Source organism: Rhipicephalus microplus, chromosome 2, assembly GCF_043290135.1.
Source record: "Rhipicephalus microplus isolate Deutch F79 chromosome 2, USDA_Rmic, whole genome shotgun sequence".
NCBI lineage: Eukaryota > Metazoa > Arthropoda > Arachnida > Ixodida > Ixodidae > Rhipicephalus > Rhipicephalus microplus.
In genome coordinates, this window is record NC_134701.1 from 193438541 (window position 1) to 193465581 (window position 27041).

Sequence of the window (27041 nt, forward strand, 5' to 3'; positions counted from 1 at the left end):
CACCTGCATTTAATCGGTCTTCTCATGCATTACAGCCTGAAACCGCTGCCCTTATGAACTGGTCCCCTGCATCTGATCGGTCATCTAGTGCGCCCCAATGGGACACATCAAGAGCGGATGGTCATGAAAGGGCAGACCCCGTATCATCTCCACCAGACGGCACGCAAGCTTTGACCAGTCCAGGATTTAATGCGCCTGCAAGGAAAAGCAAGCGTAAAAAGAAGACCCCAAAGAAATTGAAGGACTTCGTTAGGAAGTAGACAAAAACAGTTTTGTGTGTTTCTACCATTTATTTTTATTTTATTTTATTTTTTTTTGCAAGAGGGGATATGTGGTATAAGGCGTCGCTACCGACTACAGCGCTGTGCGGTGGCACGCGCTCGGTGGCCGCCACGGGGGAGAAGGAAGAAGATGAATAAACAAGATGTCTCCGTTTATGCTGTGCTATTCACTATGCACGATGTAACAATATATACATTGATCACTTGTTCCAAAAGAAAAACACAAGCGTGATGAATAAAACCGTAGTGAATTATCATTACCTGCATCTCTTTTTATTATAACTTAATCGAAATAAAAATTACGTCACGACCGACTCGCACGAACCACTGAACAAAACAAAACAGGGAATCGCTAAATCAAATTGACCTACAAAAACTATTCATTTGGGCGATGAATAGTGGTCTGAAATTATGAACTTTCGTCATAGCCAAACGTCGGTTATGCAAAGTAATTCAAAATTTGCGCCAGTGAAACCGAAACAGGAAGCGCACGCCACTTGCTCTCACCAACCACTAGGTGTGCTAGGGTCGATTGGGCTGCTGGGGTCTATGGGAGTGTCCACTCTTAACCTTTATTTCTCTATGGCCACAGCTGCCAATCGATTGAGGTGACAAACAAGCCTGTTTTGTATTGTTGTCACGCTAAACCTAAATAACATTTTTGTTCACTTTTTCGTTTGGACGTAATTTGAACTGCTTTTATTGTTATGTTTAGACATAGTCTCCTTTATTTTCTGTGCCCGCGCAGTCAGTCCGCCGGGCCCGTTCGGCCGCCTCCCGCATCCTCCTCTCTTTTTGCGTCTGCTGTCCGCCAGGGGCGCTCGCATCCCAGAATCGAGTCATCACTAGACATCACTGGGGCATACGACAACGTTAATCAGGAAATTTTGTGGGATATATTGAAAGGAATGGGCATGGGCGACGACTGTATACAGCTTTTGAGGGAGATATACCGAGAAAATACAGTTTGCATAGAGTGGGAGGGAATGCGTAGCAAAGAGAACGTTGAGGTTAGCAGGGGTCTGAGACAGGGATGTCCTTTGTCCCCCCTGTTATTCATGCTGTACATAGTGAGTATGGAAAAAGCGCTAGAAGGTAGCAACATTGGTTTTAATCTGTCACACAAACAGGGCGGCATGATGATTAAGCAGAAGCTTCCAGGTTTATTTTATGCGGACGATATTGTCTTATTTGCGGACAGTCGAGATGATATACAGCAGCTGGCGAATATATGCGGAAGGGAAGGTGAAGCTCTTGGACTAGGATTCAGTGTAACGAAGTGTGGTTTGATGGTATTCAATGATCCCTGTGATCAGACGGTGTCCATACAAGGCCAAGAAATACCGAGGGTAAGTGAATACAAGTACCTTGGAGTATGGGTAAATGAGAGTGATAGATACATGGAGGTACAGGAAAAAGCCTCGGCAGCAAAAGGAAAGAGGAATGCGGCAATAATGAAGCACAGAGCGTTGTGGGGATACAATAGGTATGAGGTGCTTCGAGGTCTGTGGAAGGGTGTAATGGTTCCAGGGCTTACTTTTGGGAACTCAGTGGTGTGCATGAGGGCAGAGGTGCAATCGGGAATGGATGTAAATCAAAGGACTGTGGGACGCCTCGCGTTGGGTGCTCACGGGAAGACGACAAACGAGGCTGTAAAGGGCGATATGGGGTGGGCAGGTTTTGAGGCGAGGGAAGCGCAGAGCAAAATAAGGTTCGAAGAAAGGCTAAGAAATATGAAGGAGAGTAGATGGGCAGAGAAGGTGTTCCGTTATTTGTATAGGAAGAGCGTGGACACACAGTGGAGAAAAAGAACTAGAAGACTCACTAGTAAATATACGGCTGGTATTGTGAGCCATATGTCAACAAAGAGCGTTAAGGGAAAAGTCAGGGAGGCGGAGAGAATTTACTGGATGGCAGCTATGGAGAAAAAACCGGCTTTGAGTAACTACCGAAAGGGCAAAAATGAAATAAGGAGGGAGGCATTTTACGATAATTCAAGGGGAAGCGCTTTACTGTTTGATGCGAGATCGGGTTGCCTTAGAACGCGTAGTTATAAAGCAAGATTCAGTAAAGAAGAAGAACAATGCACATGCTGCGGGAAAGATAAGGAAACGGCGGAGCATGTTCTGATTGAATGTGGAGATATCCACCCAGGTGTACGTTTGGGCACGAGCCTACAGGAAGCCTTGGGTTTTAGGGACAACAATGGAAAGCTGAACACACCCGCGATTGAAATAAGTAAGAGACGGTTAGAGTATTGGTGGCAGAAAATTAGAGAGAAAGGACAAAAATAAATATTGGAAAAATAAAATATGGACAGTGTGCCGTAAAAGGCAGAGAACTTAAGCTGAAAATTTACCTTTTTTCCATTAAGATAGAATTTATCGAAGTAGAGGCATTAGGCCAACAAAAAAAGAAAGGGAAAAAAGGTTTTTTTTTTTTGTCGAGCCTGGTGGCATACTTGTCACCACCCCGTTATAAAGGGGACGCTCATAGCATCCATCCATCCATCCGAGTCGGCGCATTCAGCCGCGGCGACGCATCTCCAGGAAACCTTTGTTCTGGTCGCATACGTTTGGAACACCAATTATTTACGACCAAAACGGTACGTAGTACTTTCAGCAAGTATAATTGTAACTGTTGCTTCATTGTGTTGCGTGAGCAGATGACACGCGACATTAACTGAGTGCGTATGGACAAACAACGTCGTTTGTACCCCGGTGATTGCGGGAACTCAGCCTGACGGTCGGCTCCCTTTGATCCCGGCGGCAAAGCGCAGGCACAGAAAATAAAGGAGGCTATGGTCTAGACGTACCACTAGACACTTCCGACTATTCAAACAAAGCGCCTAAACGGAAAATGCATCACGCCACTTCTGTGCGCCGCAGGAGCCGTTTCTGTGTGGGGGTGGCTCGTGCGCCGCGCGGCGCAGCAGTCTCTGCCATAAAATTTTCCGTTGTTCAGAACGTTTTCCCAGCATTATTCAGCCTTTATAACAGTGAAGTTTAGGTTTCGTGTTCAGCCCAGTATATACGGGTACGCGCCACACGTGATCGAATTTTAACGTTTACGGTATTGAGCCCTAGTACAGGCGAAATAGAAGGCTGGTTGCGGCACAATGCGGCCACGGGCCAGTCTTGTTTCAGTTTTGCTGTATTCGGTTTACACCCTCAAAGGCTGTCAGCAATGATCGGCGCAGACTGCGCCTCAGTGTTCGAGAAGCCTCACAATTGTTGTAGATCGTTCTTGAAATTGCGCGCAAGACGCGAACAGTGAAGCTTATTTCAGAGCTTGCGCGGCCACTAGTGATAAGGCTGGAAAGTTCGATGCGTGATGTATAAAAGACGGCGCGTCCCAACGATGAGCAGCTTTTCCACGGCCGATGCTGTCCTCGCCACTGCAAGAGCAAGCAGCAGATGCAGCCGGCGTGCGGAAAATGTGGTGCCGTCCAAGAAATAAAAAAGAAAAAAAAACTAGGGCGCACGATAACTTCTTTTCCATGAACAGAGTCCCATACTTGTTATAATGAAGAAATTTTTATTTATTCGGGCCAAGTAGCTATTAGAATCAGAAAATAAAATAGGTACTATTTCCTGGCGCGCGCGCATGCAGGCGGTTCGGCTCTATAGCTTCCACAGTGCTGTGAAGAAAAGCTGTCGCCGAGTATAGCCACGCATTTGCCGACAGGTGCGCGAATTCGTCATTTATAACACGATAGCATTCAAGAGCTCATGGTGCAGAAATTGCGCAGTCGCCGTAGGGTTTAGGCGTCATTGGTTGTGACCGAAAAATCACCTTGGGCATGAACGAAACCAACGTTACTAGATTCTTCTTTCAGTTTGCAAACTGCGTCGCCGCAGGTGCTACCCTTCTATGCACCACCACGAGGGGACGCACTCGTCGTTTTTTTTTTTTGTTTTTTTTTACCGGTCTGACGAGGCTCATGGCGGTTGGGCGCACGCCACCGACCACGCCGGCGAAGCAAAACAGCCGGTGCTTCTTCGTAGCGTGCAAGTATAGCGCAAGTGTGTTCCGTGGCAATCGCTAACATTGTGTGTCTCAGCGAGATCGACAACACTCGCGCAGTTTATGCTCCCATTGCTGCTTACTGCGATATCGTGGTGACAATTGACGTTGTGTCTCACTTGCTGTCAGCTCTGTTGTGTTATCGGGCCGGGTGTTAGCTGCATAGCTCTCATGCGTCGTGCGACGGTTTTTCGACGTTATGAAACGTGCCTCGCGGCTTTGTCACTGGTTGCCGAAGCGGCTACGACTCAGCGAAATCTGCGACCGAAAAAAATGCATTTTTTCATGCCACCCGTTGGTGAGGTGGGTCTTCAACAGTGGCAACGAGCAATACCAAGATTGGATAAGGAACTATCAAGATCTTGCGCTGTGTGCGACCTCCACTTCCTGGAGGATGATATCTTGAAGGACTACGTGCACAATGTTCACGGTAGAGTAGTTTTGATACCGCGTGAACAAATGTGACTTCCAGTTTGTTTGTTGTAGCGTTCAATAAATTGTGCTCAATAAGAGTTTGCTGAACTCATTGCATTTTGCATTTTATAACCTTATAAGGGACACGCATTTATTGAATTCGTGCGCTATCTTTCCTTGAAAAAAAAAAAAACATTCGGATCGTAAATTTGAGTTATCTGGAACGAACAAGTCGTTCTATAGGCTTTACACTTCCAATATCTTCGGCGGTATCAGATTAATGTGTTGTGTGCCTCATCATATAACCATAACTAAGGTTATACGATGACGAGGCACGTCGTGTTGAAGAGCTTTGAAAAATTTGGCCACCTGTGGTTTCTCTAACATGCACCTGATTTCAAGAATATAGTCCTCCAGCTTTTACCTTTAAGCCCACTGCAACGATTTTTTAATATATATGGTTGAATTTTAAAGAACAAGAACGCAATACGGCTAAATTAACACAATGCCCGCAAAATACGGGCATCGCACTCGCATCTCCACCATGCGGCACCGCATTAGCCGCACAACTGGTGCTTTAATTGCCCACTCGTAATAACCTTAGTGCACTATCACGTAAAATAACTCCCTCAACGCCAAATTAACCACGAGAATTCCGTTTAACACTGTGCATAGGATCCATTACGTCGCGGCGACCGGTCAAATGGCATCGGAAGCGCCACCTAGGAAGCGGGAAACGAAAGGGGCCGCGTTTCGCCACCTCGTCTCAGCGGAGTTTGCAAACTGAAGAAGAATCTGGTAACGTTGATAGAAACATCAAGAAAGATGCAAAACAAAAATGAAAAAAAAAATATCCGGGTTTGAGTGAGTCTGGAACCCGGGAGGGTGCATAGCAAGTTCTAAAACATTCCACGCGCATAATTTTCCGTAGTTTTAAGCACGATACCCATAACACCGAATGGAGCCACATGCTAAAGCATCACTGACACATGCCACCTTCACCTTTGTGGGTTACATTGTAGTAATGCACAATTTACACTTCTCGAGTAAAATCATATAAGAAGTCTGCACTCGTGGGTTGAAGGGACTATAGAGATAATGTATCTCTGTAACGTTCAACTTTCAAAGGCGAGGTTTAGGGGCCCCCAATACTTTTGCTTACCAAAAGGCGTACTTAAGCTCATCTTTGATGTAAAAGTCGTACGGTGTAACTTCCCCTTTAATCAGTGTTATTGAAATTCATGAATCACCAATTTATCTGCCTTTCGCCCCTTCACCTCCCTTCTGGCAGTGGGTGTTATCCACATTGACTACGCGAATAATAACGAGAACTTTAATACTCCATATTGGCAGGCCATATTAAATTTGTGGAAACAGCCGAGGAAATTGTGCGAGGCAGATAGAGACCTTGTGTGGTGCGTGCCGCGGTAACGCCGGTCATCATTTTTTTTTTTTTGCCTGTGTTTTGTCACCTTTTTCATCTTGTATTTTACTTTTTTTTGTACACTAATGTACAGTAGAGTCCCTGAAAATGATGGAGACTGTGCTAGGGAATTACTTGACCAAAGTTTCAAATTCCTGACCCCCCAGCTCGGACCCATCGGCTATACTTCAAAGTGAACTAATATTGTTTCGCATCCATTTTCACAGTTTGTTTCAATGCAATACCCGAATTTCCGCGATCGCCATCACGATTTTAACCGCCTCCCTGACACGCTGTTTGTGCACGCAGTGGTCGCGGACAAGTTCGTACGTACAGTATCTTTGTAAGCTATCTTTGTTTCCAGGTAAGTGCTTGGCTATGACACTTACCCGTTGTGAAGTTACACCTGAAGCTGCAAATATCACCGAGTTTCTTCAAGTAGTTTTTTGTATATCCGTGTCAGCCAAACACGCCGGTACTTTTCGGAAAATCGCAATGTGCGTTCTCAATTTTAGGTAATAACTTTCGGCGAAGAAACACCCCGAAGCTCTGCTCTCCCTTCGGGGACTACTAAAACAACTTGCCTCACTAGCAGCCCTCGAACTTGCATCGTGAGGCAAAACTAAACGGGCGCAAGCACGGGGGGGGGGGGGGAGTCGTTATGTTTAGAAGAAGGAAAATAAAAGAAATGTGAGCCCCGCAACTGTCTGCATCAGGGTGCGACACCTCAGCAGTAGCTCACAAGGGATGGGGGTGAGGAGGGATTAAAAGGATAGGAATAAAGGTGTAGAGAGAGAGATGAGGAAAGCCAGAGAGAGCGACGACAAATCGAGGGGATAGAAGAGATAGGAAAGATGGAAACACGGTAACAGGAGTCCGAGGACGGGGCACGACTTGCGAGAGCTCTTGTCGACGTCAGGAGATGGCGTAGAGCAAGTCCAGTCGGTCAGAGCTACACTGTCGTCGGAGGTCGGCGCCAGGAGATAACGTAGGGCGTGCCCAGTTGGCCAGAGCTACGCTGACGCCAGAGATCGCGAGCGCACAACCGATCGGCACGGAATCCAGCAAGCGAGTCGTCCGCAAGCGCGAGGAGACGACAACACGGCAGTTGTAGGCGACGCAGTCGGTAGGTACCCGGGCATGTCGGTGGCGCATTTCGGAAGTGACGATGAGGCGCTGCGTGACGCACGTGCACACTATGTATATCGCAGGTTTTACGAGCCAAGACCACCCGATGATAACGAGGCACGCCGTAATGGAGAGCTCTGGAAATTTCTGCGCAGCGGTGTTTCCTAACGTAAACGCACATTCCACAGTACACTGACCTCTCGCATTCAACTTCCACCTACGTGCGACCGTAATTGCTACTCGTACGGAGTACTGTAACCACTGGGATTCGCTCGCAGGATTTCAAGCTGGACGGTTGTGCCCTCGCGATCTCCGACTTCAGCGTAGCTCCCGCCGACTGGTTCGCCCTCCGCGGTCTCCTGACGCCGTGTAGCTCTCGCATTGTGGCACCCCGCCCTTGGACTGCTTCGACCGGATCCCCACTTTCCTATCTCCTTCTTTTTCCTCTCGTTGGCTGTCTTCTTCTGCTTCTACTTTCCTTCTATTCTTTTTATCCCTCCTTCCCCCCACCCCTATAAAGCACTGCGCCGTGTCGCCTGAAGGCAGACAGAAATTAGGTGCCTTTTTCCTCTTCATTGTAACCACTACACTACTACTACTGTAACCACTGTAAATGCACTAGCGCGGCCAACTTCACGCCTATCGAACTGACCGGTGCAGGTGTCGCCAGCTCCCGGAGAACGAAAGAAGTACTCAAAAAAGTACAAAGCCTTCGAGATTTGTAAACGCATGTTTGCTGCAGATCCAGGTAGACACAACTAATAATGTCGCAGCGTGATTCAGAGCATCTTCGAGGGGTAATGCTTTGTCGGGAACTAAAGGTTGGGATGAATGAGCTTCTCGCCGATTGATAGAAACGCTAAGCCGCACAGCTTGCAGAAACTCCGTGTCCGCGGTTCCCGTTAGTGACGCTATCTTGGTAAACTACCGACAGGCGGCGAAACAAGCCCGTGCGGTTGAAGTTTTTGTGGTGCCGGCGTACGTGCTTGTAACTGGCGGAATTCACGAATTTCTTAGTCTGGAGAAATTTACTTCTCGTCGACAATTTGCTCTCCTTCGAACAGTCAACAGGCCAGGCTGCTTCATTTATTATTACTAAAGAAAAACAAAGGGTAACTCATGTTATTGCATGAACCATCGTTCTAATAAACGCAATAAATTTAGAAAGTGCGCCATATGCCGGCTTTCTGGGGGAACAGCTATTACATTAGAGGCGTTGCACTCCTTCTAAAGATATTTACACGATGCAATCTACCGGAGCTTCAGGAGCTCATTCATAACGGTGAAATTTATAGCTGTGTGCATGTGTGTGTGTGAGGGGGGGGGGGGGGCTGTGGCAGAAGGACTGACGGGTATTATTTCGGGAGATGAGGGTTAAGTTGTGTTTAGAAAAAGTTAATAACGATTTAGAGTATTGGTACTCTACTATGGGAGAGCATAAGGCCGTCCCGTGAGCTGCTTGGAGTTGTGCGTGCAATTTATGTGCGTGTTCATATAAACGCAGACGCAATTTGGGGGAACGAGAGGATTAGGAACAGTAAAAAACCACCAACAGCGCCCCTGGCTACGCCTGTCTCATAAACCGTAATTAAACCTTCTGAATCACCAAACAAGCCCCTGGGAAGCAGACTGGTTTGCCTTTCTTTTCCTTTTTCGTTGTTCTTTTCCAGTCAATGTGCTTGTGAGACTCGGCCGTAGCGTTTCATGTTGTCGCCCGGTAGAAAAAGATGCGATTCCCAAGGCCTGTATGTTTGGAGGGGTGCAGTTCTAGCCGTGAACATTTTATACCTTGCTTATATATACTAGCACATGGTCACAAACACATTGTCCTACACCACGACCCGAGTGCATGTAGAACAGCAAGGAACAGAAATGCTTGAAAACACAGCATCATGCATAAGCTAGTATGGACACTTAGAAAATAGCTGAAAAACTAACGTATACTTTGTCCCAAACGCCTGCGCTCAACTATCTAATTTAGTTGCTATAAGCGTCCAGATCATATCCAAAGTCAATTTTTACACTTTGGATCGTGTTCACATCACATCGGTTTATTTACTTAAAGACCCCTCAAGGGGGTATTACATAAAGGGTGGGTATACAGGGTAGCCAGGTGACTTCACTCGGTAAGATAGTTTGTTACTTTGTCCAAAAGGTTTGATGGATTAGTAATGGCTGCAATGGTGTGGGAAAGGCCATTCCGATCTGTTGCTGCTCGAAAGAAAAATGAGGAGAAAAATGTGAGGGTGCGAGCACGTGGGCGTGACACTTGCAATTCATGTCCGCGGCGATGAGGTATGCACGTAAGGTGAACGATTTAAGGTGGATGACAGAGATCACTGTGATAAAATTTGGGGAATAATGATAGCGTGGCAATACGACGACGAAGACAGAGATTAGATAAACCGGATTCCGCTTTCAGTGACGATACGCTAGCTCGGTAATAATACGTGGAATGAATGAATCTAGCAGCACGGTTTTGGACCGCTTCCAGGGCAGATGCGAGGTAGGACTGGTGTGGACTCCAGATAGTGCATACGTATTCCAGTTTCGGACTGATGAGTGATTTGTAGGCTAGTAGTTTTACGTGCGTGAGGGCAGGACGAAAATTGCGTTTCAGGAATCCCAGTGTTTTATTGGCAGATGCAACGATATTTGTAATATGAGTGCGCCAAGATAGGTCATTGCATAAGGTCACCCCTAAATATTTAAACGAGTTAACGGCTTCGATGCGAACTCCAGAAATTGAATATGGAAAAGAAAGGAGAGCAGAACGTCGAGAGAAGGTTACAGATTTACATTTACTAGGATTTAGAGTCATTAGCCATTGCTGGCACCAGTCTATGACGTGGTTAAGATCAGTCTGTAAAGCATGTTGATCGAGAGGGTTATTTAGAGTTGAATAAATGACGCAGTTGTCTGCGAACATTCTGATGTTAGCTAAAATAGTTGAAGGCAAATCATTAATATAAATTAAGAATTGCTTGTTTTGCATCTCTCTTGCGCTGCCTTGCAGCTCTATCCGCAATGCATCATCAAATTTTGTTAACGTTTTCGAGGAGATTGACTAGTTTTCAGTGTGGAAATGTGCAAGTATCTGAACGTAAACAAGCACAACAAAGATTCTGCGACGCACTTCCCATCATTCTCTGCCCTTCTTCCGGGTATTTTTCACGTGATATTTGGTCTAATTACGTCACAAATAATATTTATGTCTATTACAGCATACGCGTTGTCACCCTGCACGCTATTCGCCTCGAAGGACGGTGAAACGGCTGAGGAGTTCAACGATGAAGGGCTTCGTGGTTCAGCAGTCAGCGCCCCGGTACGTCACCGGCATTTATTCGCATTTACAAAAGAACCGTGTTGTTAATCGGGAAATTTACACTTGCTGAAGACTTTCTTTACCCTCAACATCTCAACTTATGGACAAGCACAATACAGAAGGTGTAATCTAGGAGTTGAAAACGTTCAAACCCATGCGCTCCGAAGACGACTAATATAAAGTTTACACACTAGTTTATTTTTGGGAAAACGGGCTTTCAGCCACAAAGAATATTACAGGTTTACGAAGTGGTAATATAAAGTTTACACACTATACTTTATTTTTGGAAAACGGGCTTTTAGCCACAAAAAATATTGCAGGTTTACGAAGTGCTAATATAAAGTTTACACCATACTTTATTTTTGAAAAACGGGCTTTCAGCCACAAAGAATGCTACAAGTTTTCGAAGTGCTAATATCAAGTTTACATACTACTTTATTTTGGGAAAACGGGCTTTCTGCCACAAAGAATATTACAAGTTTAAGGGGAGCACGAATGTTGAAAATATGCACCAAGGGACACCCTTCCCAAGTTGCAAAAACAGTGAATTTTTTCTCTGATGTTCTCCTTCCATATTCCCTTCAATCATGGCTGAACGCAATCGCCTCACATGTGAGCCACGCCATGATGTGAGCGCCAGAAGCTTCCACCTGACGACAAGAAAAAACATCCCGCCAGAGCCATCAGAGTAGTGCGTTGAAAATACGAGATGAAGTGTGGACGCTGCCAGTTAGCGTTTGTTCTCTCGTGTTGGAATAAAACACTTGCGTTGTGGATAAAATTCCGCCATAAGGGCATGGCGTTTTGCTGATGAGGAATATTTGAGACTTGAATTCTTTGAAAGAACCGCGAAGGAGCCATTAGCACCAGCATGGTTTTCCTTATTCACAAGTCTGTTCTTCACTCTGAACATATGGCGTAATTGGCAGTGTCTTTTCGTCGTGTGTTATATGCTCTCCAAATTTCTCTCTGAGGTACGGGACGGCCTAGTGCTCTCCCATAGTAGAGTATCCTGTACTCTAAATCGTTACCCCCTTTTACTAATCTCCCCCCTCCCCATTGTAGAGTACCCCGGTCCTTTGAGTATCAGAAGCCCCCGGGGAGGCATAGTGCTCTCCCACAGTATAATACCAAGTACTCTATATTGTTCACCAGTTTTTTCTAAACAACGATTTCGGACAGTTCATGTCAAAATGTTTGAAATCTTCACCCGAGGGATGGCATTCAGCACTCCCGTAGTAGAGTACTCAAATCGTTAACCACTCCTTCGAAACACACCATACCACCGCCAAAATATGCGGCTTAGTACTCCTCGCCACGGGATGGCTTTAAGCTCTCTCATAGTTGAGCAACTAGTACTCTAAATCGTTACCGCCCCCCCCCCCTTTTTTTTTTCAAACACGCATTCAACAGGGCCTCATCGAGTGTGAGGCCCACAGGACGGCTTAAGCTCTCCCATAGTAGGGTACTTGGTATTCTGAATCGTTACCCACTTTTTTTATCACACAGCTTATGGCTCTAGTACAGTGCACGACGTCGCTATACCACTTCCTGCTGCGACGTCACATTTGATTTTTTGGTAGCTGTTGTCGCCTTCATACCCAGATAGCAACGGTGGCAACGAACCGCAAACTACTGGATACATGGGCCATCTGTGGAAGTTACGCTACCGGTTTACATGACGGCTTTTTCTCTCTTTTTCTTTTTTTTTTCCTTCCTATTCTTCGTGGGCGCGTTCAGCCCTTGCAACGGACACTCTCTCCCCTTCACTATCAGTTCGGGAGCACCCTAACTTCTTTCCACTTGTCAAGTGGTCTCCTTTTTTTTCTCTCTCTTTTTTTTTCTTTCTTTCTCTTGACGGGCGCATCTCCTCACCCCCGGCTTCGCGGTGGGTCTTTCCGTGTATCGCGTCTGGTGCGTTTGTTTCTAGCGCGCGTGCGCGATAAGGGTGATCGAATGCATTTCACTACCCTTCTCTTACCCCCTTCCTTCTTTCTATTTCATTCCCATTACCCCAATCCCTGCGCTGAACTGTGGAGGTGCCCTCATCGAGAGAGGCAGTAACGGAACGGCGCTTTTTTCTTCCTTTTCCCCTTTGAAAGTCACTTCAGTTTAAAGATACTGTGGATAGTACTCGTTCGAGCTTCGGAAAAACGGCACATGCTTAGAACGCCATGGGCGTAGAAATAGGTGCGCAAACACGAAATCCCGAAACGAGCGAGAAGCGGAAGAAATAACAAAGACAGAGCTACAGTGCTTCGAAATCTTCTAATGTCCAACCTAACATGGCTGCACACGTCACGTGACATTCTTCACATCGAAGGAATCTACTGAAGTCTACAGGTGAACAGCCCAAAGCGTGGGCCGTTTGCACGGCGCCGTTGTCTGCAGCTGCCAGAAAGAAATCGCTCGGACGGACTCGGACCATTCACAGACCGCCAGGAACGCGAAAAAAAGGAACATGCATCATAGAGGTCCCGGCCCTGTGGGAGGAGCTTCCGGTTGGTTTACGCGAAAAACGGATGCGGCGTCTGGAGTCGCCCTGGACGTATAAATCGAAGGAGTTCAAGGCCGCCCAACTCCAATGTTCCTTCAGGCTATTCACCACCGCCAGTGCGAAGTTGCCAAAATTTTCTCTCTCTCTCTCTCTGCTAAACGTTTAACGATTCTCACCACTTTTTATTTCTTCTAAATGACCTGTCTTAATTTTAACGCACTCAAACATTGCCTTAATTCCGTACGTCGCATCGTACACCATTGTTTGTGTTCTTAGCGATTGTTTCCCTATGGGAAAGCTCTTTCTGTTATCCTCTATCGTGGTTCTCAGACTACTTGTTTTCAAATACCGGGTGCATGTTGCTGGTTATAAGCACACTAAATAGCGCAGAAATGCACACGGGAACAGAAGACGACGGGATGAGCTATACCTTGCTGTCGATTGCGCGAAGCGAAGGTTGTTGCGCCATCTTGTCTCCCGTTCCATTGCGCACAATGCATTCTGTCTGCTTAGCGACGACCCACTAGCACAACCGCCCTACCGTGATGCTTGAGTACCCCACAAGCTAACTAATACGAATCATTTGGGCGGCAAAAAAGCAGTCGCTTGAGCGGCACAATGTGCGCATTTTCATTTGTCCTCGAAACTTTCTCACAATGTTCCCGCATACTTTACCTGAAAATACTATGCAAAATAAATATGAAAATACTACGCATAATACCTGGAAATACTACACAAAACATAATTTACGTCTGAAAACTAAACAAATCACAATCCAATAAACGTATTTGTCTCACCTGTAATAGCCACCGACAGCTGACCGATGAACCATTATTCCAGCCGAGCACATTTTTCCGGAGCACGTACAGAGCTCAAGGATCGCAACGCGTAGATTTCGTGCAAAGTAATGTCGAGTGCGATACGAAGAGTATTGCGCGAGCATCGACTAGCTTAGCACCCCTAGCGCTATAGTGGCACGTTTCTGAACAGTTAAAATCAAGATTGCGCTCCCTTCTCGCCCTTGTCGGCTCTTCCATGCTACAAGGATCGCCCCTACGACGAACTCCCTTTCTCTCTATTCCAAGCTTAACGTTCATTGCGATCAAGTGTGTTCTTCACTAACTGTTACCTATGCGCTTGATAAACAGGCGGTCGGGAAAGATCTGATAAAGCTGGCGCTTGCAACTTCTTCGTTTGAACGGCTGTCGAAGTTGAACGAAAGATATTGCGTCGTCATAAAAAAAAAATAAAGCAATGAAAGTGCACCTCCCTCAGGCGAAAGAGATCACAGCGAGCAGCCAAGAAAGTGCTGAAGCTTGCTTGATGCCATACCTATCCCCGAAAGATGATTCTGGGCCGTGGCGCTGTCGTAAATCTTGGTCGACGCGAGTCCACACCGAACGTCCATGCCTCTGAAATATCATATATACGAAGTATTATTTATTTACACTTCATGACGCGTCCGGACGAGCAAAGTCCAGGGCTCGCACCCTCTCCCGCGCGGCACGTTCACTGGCTGGAACAGCTTCGGGAACGTCCACTCGCCGTTGACGATTGCGAGCGGCGTCTTGACGCCGGCCTTCATCGCCCTTCTCCGCCTGACGCTTGCGTTGTCGTTCCGCATCTTGGGCCGCGTTCGCGGCTCGATGCTGACGCCTCATCTCGGCCTCGCGAGCGCGCAGTTCACCATCCGCTGCACGCTTCGCCCGCTTGTCCTCGGCCTCGCGAGCGCAAAGTTCGGCATCCTCTGCACGCTTCGTCCGCTTGTCCTCGGCCTCGCGAGCACGCAGTCCGGCATCCGCTGCACGCTTCGCCCGCTTGCACTCGGCCTCGCGAGCACGCAGTTCGGCATCCGCTGCACGCTTCGCCCGCTTACGTTCGGTCTCACGAGCCCTTCGCAGCGCCGCCTTGTCTTCCAACGTCGATGGCATGACTACATTAATTACCTTAAGCTTCAAATCTGTCTCCTGTTGAAGTCTACCTAACGGCAACCCTGGCGGGATCCTCTGTGCGCTGCAGTTGCTGCTTGCTCCTTACGAGCCGGGCCTGTTCTTTTGCCGTGACTGCAGCATCGGTCTCACTGCCACTGCGAACGTCAATTCTCTCACGGATCAGATGTCGGCGCTGTCTTTGGAAAGTTGTCAGCTGTTAGGACGCTCGCACCATCCGTGCTGCCCTGATGCGGAAGTTGTCGGCTGAACCTTCCTGCGACGCTGAACCCTTCACGCCCACGTGTGCCCATCACGTGATGGTTGTTTACATCCTGCCGACCAGCTTCACGGCTTTCCTTGGCCGGGAGTGACGCGCGCGTACAGGGTCGGGCCGAATACCCCATTTTCCATCCTCTCTCCTTCCCTTCTCTCCTACATTCTTTTCTCTCCCGCTGCCTGATGGGATGACCTCCACTGAGAGGGACAGTTACAGCGTTGCACTTTTTTTTTCTTTTTTTTTCTCATTCAAAACCGCTCCGTTCGCAGCGCGCGGGCTCCGCGGCGCAGCTGCGAAGGGCTGAACGACGTCACTGACGCGCCGCTCCCAATGGCATGCGCGCATGGCTGCGACGTGGACAACGACGTAACCGAGGGAGCAGCCAATGGAGACTGTTTTCGTTTCTCGTGGCGAACCACTTTTCGTTTCGACTAGCGCTATACAGCTTTCTCTGCGAAAAGCGACGAGGCCAAGGTCTCCTCGCTTCCGTCCATGTCATGTCCCAGCGCTCTTTTCAGAATTTCAATGTGTACCCACACGCCAGCTTTAATACTTTATATCAGTGTTCAACATCTACGGCGTACGTGACCAACTGCAGCTTGCCTGCACGGCTGCAACGATTCGGCTGTGTGTCATCGCACTTCCCCGAGCAAGTGGAACTGTACGTATCACGACCCTCTGTTTTAGGAAGCCGTGCCCTGGGTCATTTCGACCAACAGCCGCGTGTATCCCACCCAACTGGAGCACCTCCCAAAACAAAAATGTCATCGAGAAAAAGTCTGACGTCGCCACGCTTTCGGCTCAAGAACACGGCAGTGGCCAGTGTGGCATCAAGGGGAAAATGATCAGCTTCACTCGTTTTCCATGTTCGCATAGTGAAAGGGCTCTGTTCGTGTTGCTCCACATGTACATATGTTGCTCTTGTTAGATTACAGTAACCAGAGCGTCCCAGCATTCTTGAGCAAGTTGCTTCAAAACATCGATTTTCACTGCAGCATCTATCAACTTACGATAGCAGCATGGGCAACCGCTTCTGGTTATTTTGTCGTATCCGTCACACCATCCCTCCACTACTATAGTTGTTCCCAGCTTCGCTGTCGAGGAGGTACAGTACCGAAATTTTGAAACGGGACAGTGTTGGACAGAGTCATGCACATGCTTTCGTTTCTGTCTTCAGTTTCGGCCCTATCAGCTTAATTTCGACTTGAATGCGCAGATTAGAACCAATGTTATCTTATAGAGCATATTCGTAGCTACATGACCAATCTCGTCCAATTGCGCATGCCCGTCATTATACTAAACAAATTTGATGTCACGTTTGAATCACTGTGTACTGTACCTTCATACAGTGTCAAATGCTATTCTTAGTGAAATTATTTATTGGCATTGCAACTATTGTAAGAAATAATAAATAATCTGTTTGAGCACCACTCAAGCAGGTCACTGATTACTAAGGAGGCAGGATAGTGTTCTAAACTAAGACTGGGCCACTGCGATTGTCTTAATGTATTTGCTTATATGTAATTCCATCTCAAAGTCACGTGATAACGCAAGAGTGGTATATACGTACAGGGCTCAAGTTTGTTTCTCTAAGATGACGATTCCTATATAATATAGTAAATGAGAAAGAGCTCGAGTTGAAGTTTTCTTTGCAGTTTTAATTGGTCTATAATGTACACATAGTAAACAGTGTTGAAATCATTTATGCAAGGAAGGGCACTCAACCTCTTTAAGGAGATGTGCAAGGTATTTTCTTTCTACATCAGATCAGCTTTCCGACTCTCAGGTGCACATACGCTTTGTTGCAGTTGACAATGAACACGCACACTTGCAAGGTTTTAAAATCTAACATACAGCAACAATTCACTGTTTTCTACTGCTATCCAACCACACGTTTCTGGTCAACAGACATGTCGGCTGCATCTAGCAATCCAGAGAGAACACCCACAATAAATACTGCTCCAAAATGAGATTTCGAAACAATACTTTATGAGAACTCCACCGGTAGGTTAAATAAAAAATAAATGTCAGTTTTAACGAAGAGTTGTTTGTGGAACAGTGAAGGGTTCAGTTATGAAGACAGTGAGTAGGCAGGTAGATGCGTGAAACTTGAGTGGCATCTCCTTCACGACTAGCGTCTCGAGGACTGTGAACGTGGTTGTGCTGACATCAGTTACTTCCGACGTAATACACCATTGCGAGAAAATAACACGGCTCACAAAAAAGGTGCGTCTATAAATTACGCTTTGTTAAAAAAAAGTAAGAATATTGCGAGTGTGCCATGTACAGATAAGGTCACAGATGTTTCTTCAGTTTAAAAGTAGCTACCTGCAATTCTAAAACTGGAAATCGCCGACAATCTGATGGAACTCTCAAATAATTTCTAACACCAGGACAGGCTACGTTTGCTTATAATAATGCATGTGTTGAAGGCAGTGTAGCTTTTACATTTATATTATGCAGAAGGTGAGAAATTCCTAAAACATTAAATACTGGCACGGTTTAGCGTAATTTGCAGACTGCCGCTTCATTTTAGAGGAGTGCTTTCCATATTGTATATCTTTTTCACATTGATGGTGTGCGTGGAAAACACCATGCTGCTGCTTAGGTTCGAACACATTCAGTGAGTTCATAAAAGCGTAACGCCAGCATTGTGTTTTCTAAATATGAATGACCATATGCCGGAAAATTCACACAAAAAAGACAAGCGAGAACAAAGCCTCGATTTTTCTAAACCCTTATATTAAAACTGTACGACTTACTTTAACACAACTGGAGAGAAAGATGAGGAAGAAAGATCATATCCCACAAACAACTTGCGTGCTTTAATAATGTCAGCCCAGATTCTGTCTCTGAGGGATGCACTGGTGTGACAGCCAGAGCAGTTTTCATAGTCAACAATTAATGCTTAAGTAAAAATGAGAAAAATAAAAACACAGTTAACAATACAGACAAGAATGATGAATAAGCATGTCATGAGTTTATCTTACAGAAAAAAAGAACACCATAAATAGGTTTACAAGTTTCAATAGGCTAGTCTTGCACTTATCCCCAGCTGAGGGTAACACTTGTTACAACAATAAACCAATGAAATATAGTACAGAGATTTCACTCAGATATCTCGGAAATTCTTACAATAAAGGCTTAAAGCAGTTATAGACTATCATTTCCCCATGCCTATTAGGGTGAAAAAGCTCCTCAAGAAAGTTTTCAGTGAGGTTTTTTTTTTTCTACTCGAGTCGCATAAATACGCTAAGTCTGAAGCTGGCGACAAAATAAAAAATATATGTACGTTACTGGAAGAAAACGGATAAATTCGAAAACAAAAGTCATTTGAACACACTTGTTAGCACTGATGAAGGAAACAGACCCACTGAAAACATCTGAAACTGGGTCATTGTACACTGAAAATAATGCCATGCCTTCAAATGTAACATCACAGACTAGATTGTATGTTTACAATGGTTGAGCATGTTCATACGACAATAAAAAGGAAATCAATAAACGGAGGCTGGTTCTGGCATGGGATAACGTCGGGTGGGATTCAATGGCCCATTATGACACAATAATCAGATACAACACTTAAACTTTAAACTGACTGCCTGCCATGTCCAAAATCTTCACTAGGTAGGCAGGCAGTTCAAGGTAGTACCGCAGCAAAATGCCACACAGCCAAGATAAAAACGGTCTGCGAAGGGGTGCATTCGGTGTCTCGATTACAGTATATCTTGTAACTGTTTCTTTTTGCCCGTGGTTAGCAAGTACCCAGCTGTATAGGAAGAAGCAGAGGCAGCAGCATGGCAACGCTGTTGCAGTTTAGCTATGTGCTGACGATGCACATTTAAATGCACTACTTAAGCTAACAAGAGTGGCAAAGTGAGCTTGTTGGTAGATCACTCAAACACTCAAGCCGTTACAGATGACACCATACATAGGGGCTCACCATCTTCGGAAAGTTGCCTGTTTCATGTCACACCTATGAACACACTGATATTATTCCAGAAGGGGAACAAATATTTGCTTATATATGCAAACACTTGCTCCATATTTAGTCGATCTCTGTGCTACATCATTTAGATTGCTACACTGTACAGAGTTTGCTAACTTGCTTCAGATTTCCCCTCTTAGACCACTTGGGTGTGACATAAGAGCTGTACATAAAGGGACAAGATAAACAGCCCCATGTTTTTTGAAATGTAGAAGGAACAAGTGCTCGCGCTGTGGCAAGCATCCATTAGCAACAACGGCCAGCATCACCTGGTTGCAGCCATGAGATACAAGTGTGACACAGAAAAAAAAATGATGAAGCTGAACTGAAACTTATCTAAAAGAAAACCACAAGGAAGTTGTCAAAGGGGGAAACACGGTTATACACATATTCGAAATTGCAAAGTCCAATATATAACATGAGCGCGGGAAATGGACCACAACACGTAAAAAAAAAAGAGGGTGATGGCGGCGATGTGATTCTCTCCTCCAGTTTTTTTTTCTTGCCTCCTCACCATGTTCCCATCATCGTTCAGAGCTAGATCACACATCCCTCCATCTCTCAAGGGACAAAAATGATGCAAAGAGGAAGAACTCTGAATGCTGCCGAAAAAAGCCGTCAGATAAAGGAATAAAACAATACAAACAAACACACCAACGCACGCTCACACGCAAACACACACACGCACACATGCACGCACTCTAGGTAGCGCTGCAGAAGGTCCATCACAGCGGCGATTTGGCGCCTCTGCATTGCACATGAACAGTACATCGACACACTACAGTACTGCATATTTAAATAAAAAGCGGGCACAAACAGAAGAACATTGAGGTCTGGTGGGGTGGGGGGCATAGTGGAAGAGGCAGTAGGCAGGGGGATGCGTACAAACATTGCACTTGGGAGGAGAAACAAACAACACGTCTCGTTTCCAGAACTTCGTGGGCATCGTATCTTCGCGGGGTTTGTTCTATATAAGTCCAGGTGAACAGCGCGGCGTGGGAGAAGGTGACCACCAACACGCCCTTCCGTAACTTGGGTTTCTTTTTTCCAGGTCTCGCAGCCTAGGCGAGGATTGCATGGCAGCAGAGTTCAGGTTTCCATAAAACTGGCCGGCGACAGTGACGATCGCTTGCCGTGGGAGTCACCGATGCCGTTGGACGACGGCATGCGCGCCATCTTGCCCGACAGGGTGCTGACGAGCTCGCTGGCGCTCGGAGAAGACGTCATCGCTGATGACGGGGCGCCCAGCAGCGACGCCATGCTGGTCGGACTGACGAGACTCGGTGGAGTGTCCAATAGACCCAGCCCACCTTCGCGGTACCTGGGCAGAGCCAAAAGAAAAAGCTTGTCATAAAGAAATGTTCCAGGAATGAAGACTTTGGCAGAAACGACGGGTATTTCAAAAAATTTATCCCATGGCGTACACAAGTCAACACTTAGCGGACACTAATTTGAAACAACAAATCAGTTTAAAGAGATGAATTTCATTTTCAATGCTCTATTACCGTTGTTAATTTGTAAAGTGCTTTCAGAGACAGGGATGTCGTTAATAAATATTGGGGTACCCCGAATTTTCACCTTTAAGAGTTCACGCGATAGCGATATCCTGTTCCTAGTACGTGCTTCAAACACTTAGTGCATGAAACCTTTTCAAACTTGCTATGCACCGACTACGTGGCCTTAAAGAAATAGGCGCAGTAGCCTGTGTGCCTTTTGTAGTGGGTGACCAGCTATAAACAACGGATCCATTATGATAATCACATGTTCCGACACCTGCTGGCAATGGGCACTTCTACCGCACATTATTACTGCAATATTTCATGTTGCAATGTGCAGCATGTATACAAGACGTGTGTTTGTAAAACATGAAAGCTACTTTCACTGCGTTTCAACTTCTTTTCACTTTATTCACAAGCACAAGCACAACCCTGTAGTAGAACATCGACTTGCCACGCAAATGACTCTGATTAAATCCCCACTCAGACTCAAACGACACTGGTTCAGTACCCAATCTAAGCCCGGAATTTTTTTATCATTTATTTTATTTGTATTGTTCTCGATGTTTTGGTCACACGTAAGATGATTTTTATCTTTTGCATGAGGATGTTTATTCTCTCTCTCTGGCTCACAATCAACGACACTGACGCCAACGCCAGAAATGCTGAGAATTGAGCTCTTTAATGCTATTCTGTTAAAATAGAGGCAACCACATTAGGCAACAAAAGATAGTTCACTGTTTCAGGTGAACATCCCCACCATTTATTAAGACAAAAGCCAACTCTTAATACCGCAAACAGCAGCAATGTATTCTTCACGGAAATAATCTAGCTATCATTGCGTTTGCCAGTCTGTGCTTTACATTTTATTTTACAGTGTACCTAATACGCTTGATGTCTAGCACTGCGGTTAACGTAAGCAACTTGTTCAGTTGGTTTTATGCCTACGACCTCTGTTACATGTAATCGTAACACAAGTTTTATTGATGCCAGAACATATTTCTGCATCTTGCTCTCACTGCAATATCGTTTCTATTTATTTGGGAGCACCCCGGCCAGATTATTATGCATTGACAAGCCTTGTGCACTTGAATATCACTTATCCCACAATTATATGATAGGAGGTCACGGTGCGATAAGGCTATGGACAAAATTATGACATTCATTGCGATACTCACCTTCTAGCCCTCATAAGGGACTTGTATTCGGAGATGCGCAGCTTCTTGCCATCCACGATGCAGGTGCGCTTGGGCCGCGGTCGGTACCGGTAGTCTGGGTGCTTCTCCATGTGCAGCTTACTCAGCCGTGACTGTTCCTCGTAGTAGGGCTGCTTCTCAGAGTTGGACATGCCCTTCCATCGAGCGCCTGCACATAACATCAAACACCAGTTAGGAGTTACCACCTGTAATTTTAAATGAAGTGTTCTACAGACACACACACTAAGAAAGCCAACTAAAAATATAGTTTAAAGAACTAAAACAGACAAACTAGTGTTTCCGAATTATACTGCCGGTAGTTTTCCAATTATGGGTCCCTTATCAGAAAACCAAATGGGGGCTGAAGCTCCAAATTCTTTTTCGAATTTCGCCATTACTAAAATGTGAATTACAGTTGGTCTGCATGAAGCCGTAGATTTTAGACATTTCCTTTACTTTTTTTTTTTATCGTATTTGGCAGCGTTTGATCATCGTAATTGTGGAAACTTGCCACATTAGACAGCCTGCTTTTTTTAGCACCATATAATTGATCTTCAATAATTAACAGAGTTGTCAAAGTCTGTTAGGTCATGTCAACTGTGTGCAGACTTAAAGGTCTATTTACGACAACTTTTTTTTCTTTTTGCACTCCTCTAGGATTTAAGGCAGTGTTATCTGCGCCAAGGGCAGTGTTTTTTGCCATTTTGACGAGACAGTTTGTGCCGATGACGTGCCTGTTGCTGCCTCGCACTATGTCTGCCTCCCGACAACAGCAATCATTTTTTCCACCATTATTACCGTAACAGTTACACAACATATAGTATTTGACACCTTACCTAACTATCTAATTAGAAACAATGACAACAAAGAAACACGTTCTTACCGAGTATTTTCGAAATGTTTGAGTTGTGCATGTCCGGACAGGCCTTGAGAATTTTGCGTCGTTCGTCTTTCGCCCAGACCATGAAGGCATTCATCGGCCGCTTGATGTGGGGTTTTCCGTCCGGATCCTTCTTGGTCTGTCGTATAATTTTAGCACCGACTATTTTGCCTGCGTGGAGGGAAGACAGAATGCTTGGCGTCACTGTAGGTGTACATATAGTGCACTACGCCACAACAATTAACGACACGCTAGTGCTTATATGGCGTAGACAGGAAGGCTACTATTCCACTGACACGATCAATGTGTGGCCTAGTTCCACGGTATGTTCAGGTAATCACTCTTAGCTAATTACACAAGAATAAGATAAGCCGGTGGTTTGAGCTGACGAAATATGCTTATTTCTGTATTCCAAAAGAAAGCACGGCGCAGTGTCGTGAAACAGAGGAACAGGGAAAAAAAGAAGAAAAGGCCGTCTACAGATGGGTTGATTGATTGACTTGTGGGGTTTAATGTCCCAAAACCACTATTTGATTATGAGAAACGCCGTAGTGGAGGGCTCCGGAAATTTTGACCACCTGGGGTTCTTTAACGCGCGCCCGAATCTGAGTACACGGGCCTACAACATTTCCGCCTCCATCGAAAATGCAGCCGCCACAGCCGGGATTTGATCCCGCGACCTGCGTCCACAGATGGGTACTACACATGTTACTGAGGTGGGCATCTGTACAAAGTGTTCAACAACTTCAGACGGACAAACTTATTTTAGATTTTAAAACTAAATGATAAGTAAAAAAAATTATGATATTGGTGACAACGATCATAATATTGCACAATCGAAGCGCAAGCTATGCTTCCGAGCTATAGTAGCGTAGGAAAAATGCTCACTTGATCCTTTGGTGTCGGTTTCAGAGGCTGAGCTGTCGTTATCGCGGCGGGGTGCGGAAGACGAGGCCGGTGGCCGCGGTGGAGCACCACCAGCGGCACCGGTGGACTGAGGCAGGTACAGGTGCAGGGGAAATGGTTTGTCCGGCCCCACCAGGGAACCGGGAGCCCCCAGTTCCTTGGGACCAAGGCCGCCACCGGACAGCAGGCTACCTGCAAGGGGACACACAAACAACATTAGCGCCAATCCCGTCTTTCATGGGTTACTGTGCAACATTAACGAATGGTCCCTTTAGTAGCATGGGGGAAGCACTGAATGTGATAGCAACCAATTGAAATTTTATACGAAGTAAGACTAGTAGCTTCCTTTTTTAAAATGCAATCTCCCGAAGCTATGCAAAACGCTGGCGTAAGAGAATGCAACCACTCCAGAGAATGAGGTGGCTTTCGCGCTGCTTGTTGCTTGAACGTGAAGTAGGCAGTAGGAGCACAGAACGGATGAGGGTAGGAGCCATATACTGATTTGTGTTGAGATATTACTTGCAACTGCATGGTCTTTTGGTCAAAGTTTGCAATGGCTGTTTGAGAGACATAGTCTTCAACACCAGCAACCCTTCCCGCTCCTTCAACCAATGAAGACGGCCAGCATGTTTTATTTCTGCTTGAGCCGTGCCCATCAGCAGCCTTCACAAACTTTCACTCGCACATCGATTAGACACGCTGGGCGATGTGATGAATTACAACTTTATATAGTAGAATGTAATAGCGACGGCAAAAATATGGCACGAGAGTCTGCTAACATATTGCTATCACAATAAAAGTTTAAATAAGGTTTCACGAATCTTGTCGCACATTCCTAGACAAATCACATTGGGCCACCTTTTTAGTACCGTCAAGTTCCGCAGGTTGGGTGGGTTAGTAATGCATCAGGATTACAGCAAAAGGCAAATACGAAAGGTAGAGATATGGCATGCGCGAATAAAACAGGGTTCTTAGTACCGTTTCTTCATGTCATGACTCTTCAGAGCTAACGCCAAAATTTGTCCTGAAGAAGCATCCGCTGCTTCTTTACCTTCTCGAGTTTGACAATATACACCCGACAGCCTCGGGAGACAAAGCATGGGCGGGCATTTTAGGTTAGCCCCAATGAAAAATAGAAGACTGGTACATCTTCCTGATCAATTCATTACTTCCTTTATACTACATAGATAAGTGGGCTTAAACTGTACTTTTGCGGTTTTCCACTTAGTTTTATTGCTTCAATAGAAGATTCTTTAAGCTGAGATATGTGAGACACTCGCTCATCGCTAGTAACATTACTATTACAGACACGCATTGCTTTGTCTCTTTAAAAGCAGTCTCCAAGTGAACTTGCTCAGCCACATTACTTGTGGACAGCAATGTGCCACATACTTGTGTAGGAGGGAAGTGCAGGGTGGCCCATCAGGCTTGAGAGCGACACTGGGATACCAGGAGGATGTCTGAGAACAGGAGGAAGACCTGGGTAGGCTGCTGCAGCTGTCAAGAACGGAGAACCAACCTGTGCGAGAATGAAAGCAAAGGTGTGTGAGAGCAAGAAATTGCGCACTAACAGGAATGTTTATCATTTTGTTGAAGGCGTCTGATAAGAATGAAAATAAATGGAGAGAAACAGCAACATAGTAATTACCGCAGAAATACTAGCTGCCAATCAGTCATCAGTTGTAGTCTTCGGCTCGTTCAGTAGGGCTCGTTCACATATGTGAACAAGCGCACTGAAACGCCCAGAGCGCAGCATCCTATACAAATTTATTTTAGGTCACGTCAAGAACATTCAGTTCTTTGCCTGCCACATCAGGGATTGCTTAAATAAATGGTCAATTTTTCTCAAACACATACTTCTTCTATTCTCACTGTGTCCTTAGATGCAAAGGCATTACAGCATTTGCGGGAAATTCCAAATCTGATTGCCACACAACTGAGCTTTGTGATATTTTGTTGCAGGGTCATTTGCGTAATTCATCCCGTGTGATAATGCTACACTAGGGCCTTACAGGTATATGTAGCAAATAAATTAAATAAATAAATAAATAAACAAATCCTGTGTCGAACTTTTCAGTGGACCTTTCTTGCAGTCTCGTAGTGTAGAAGCCTCACATAAAATTAAACTACATACACGCACACTTATGCCTCATACGCTCAAGTTTCGCATGAACTATAGCAACTCAGAGACAGGCTTTGTGGACTTCCTCTGGAATTTGAATCCATTAACAAAAGTCTGTACTTAAGAGCTGATGTCCTGAGTGATATATACGCGCGAGAAAAAGCAGGCTCACCGATATAGGTGCGCTGGCAGCAGTGGCACTGAGAAGGCTGGCTGCGGAGTGAGGCGAGATTCCTGGGTGAAAGCCTCGGGGCGATACTGAGCTGCGGCCTGAGTCCCTGGCCTCGTGCTTCACGCTTGCAGGCGTCGGGCTCCCGCTTACGCTGCGACAGAAGCAAGCGGCAAGCAATAAAAATGGTGAACTAGCTCGCACATCATGCCTGCAGTCTGCGCTTACTGCAGGAAAGAGCTCTTTCCTTTTGTCTTGTTTCAGAGATCAGAGAACCCAAAACTTTTCAAAGGATGCATGCACTTCTCGTAGCTTACACTCTCGACCGATAAAGAACATTTCCCCGTAAATTGCAAGCGGATAACTTAACTGACCGTATTTCATTACCACATTTATATTAGGTTGAAACAGAGCAAAAGATTAGCAAATTAAGAGCACTTTGTTTTAGACTAAGACGTAAATGTAATTAATAAAATACTCTGTCACCTTTGTGGGTGTGTGGTTCGGCAGTACACAGCTGTACAGATAGGGTGCGTAAATTATACATGAAGTAGAACAGCGCATAAACAGGACAAGTGAAGAGGACAGACGTGGTACTGACTGGCAACCAAAGTTTACTGTAAGTGAAGTGCAATATATAGTGCAGATATCAAAACAAGATGAGAGATGCACATGATTTATGGTGAGCTTGGGCTGTTAGTCTACCTGCCCGAGCAGCGTAACTGAGGGGTGACACACTAGGCCCATGCCAGCTCTCGCCCCCCTCTCCCGAAAAAAAGTTCTGCCTACGCCTCTGATATGTCCTCTTCACTTGCCTTGTGCAAGAGCTGTTTCATTTCTCTAACCAGCTCAGGCAGGCACACTGCCGGAATTACAAGAACTTGCTTCCAAAACGATCGTCCCTTCGTCGAAGACACAATGGAATAAGGTGATGAACAGGAGCACATTTGTACCGATGCATTCAGTTTGTATAGGCGTGCAC

The 27041-nt window shown here is 45.7% G+C and overlaps 2 protein-coding genes across 5 annotated transcripts in view; both read right to left on the reverse strand.

Moving 5' to 3' along the window:
- Window positions 1-14055, reverse strand: part of LOC142786872 (uncharacterized) — a 76215-nt gene extending 62160 nt beyond the window's left edge. For both annotated transcript variants that reach the window (XM_075884572.1, XM_075884569.1), the window contains exon 1: window positions 13892-14055. The gene's annotated coding sequence lies outside the window, so the exon portion shown is untranslated. The remainder of the gene's footprint in view (window positions 1-13891) is intronic.
- Window positions 14056-20013: 5958 nt separating this feature from the next.
- Window positions 20014-27041, reverse strand: part of LOC119170524 (uncharacterized) — a 304114-nt gene continuing 297086 nt past the window's right edge. For all 3 annotated transcript variants that reach the window (XM_075887194.1, XM_075887193.1, XM_075887192.1), the window contains 6 exons: window positions 26063-26213; window positions 25161-25287; window positions 23751-23960; window positions 22866-23033; window positions 21965-22151; window positions 20014-20611 (listed from right to left, as the gene is read on the reverse strand). In XM_075887194.1, the coding sequence (XP_075743309.1) occupies window positions 20380-20611; window positions 21965-22151; window positions 22866-23033; window positions 23751-23960; window positions 25161-25287; window positions 26063-26213 (1075 nt within the window). In that variant the 3' untranslated portion in view covers window positions 20014-20379. The remainder of the gene's footprint in view (window positions 20612-21964; window positions 22152-22865; window positions 23034-23750; window positions 23961-25160; window positions 25288-26062; window positions 26214-27041) is intronic.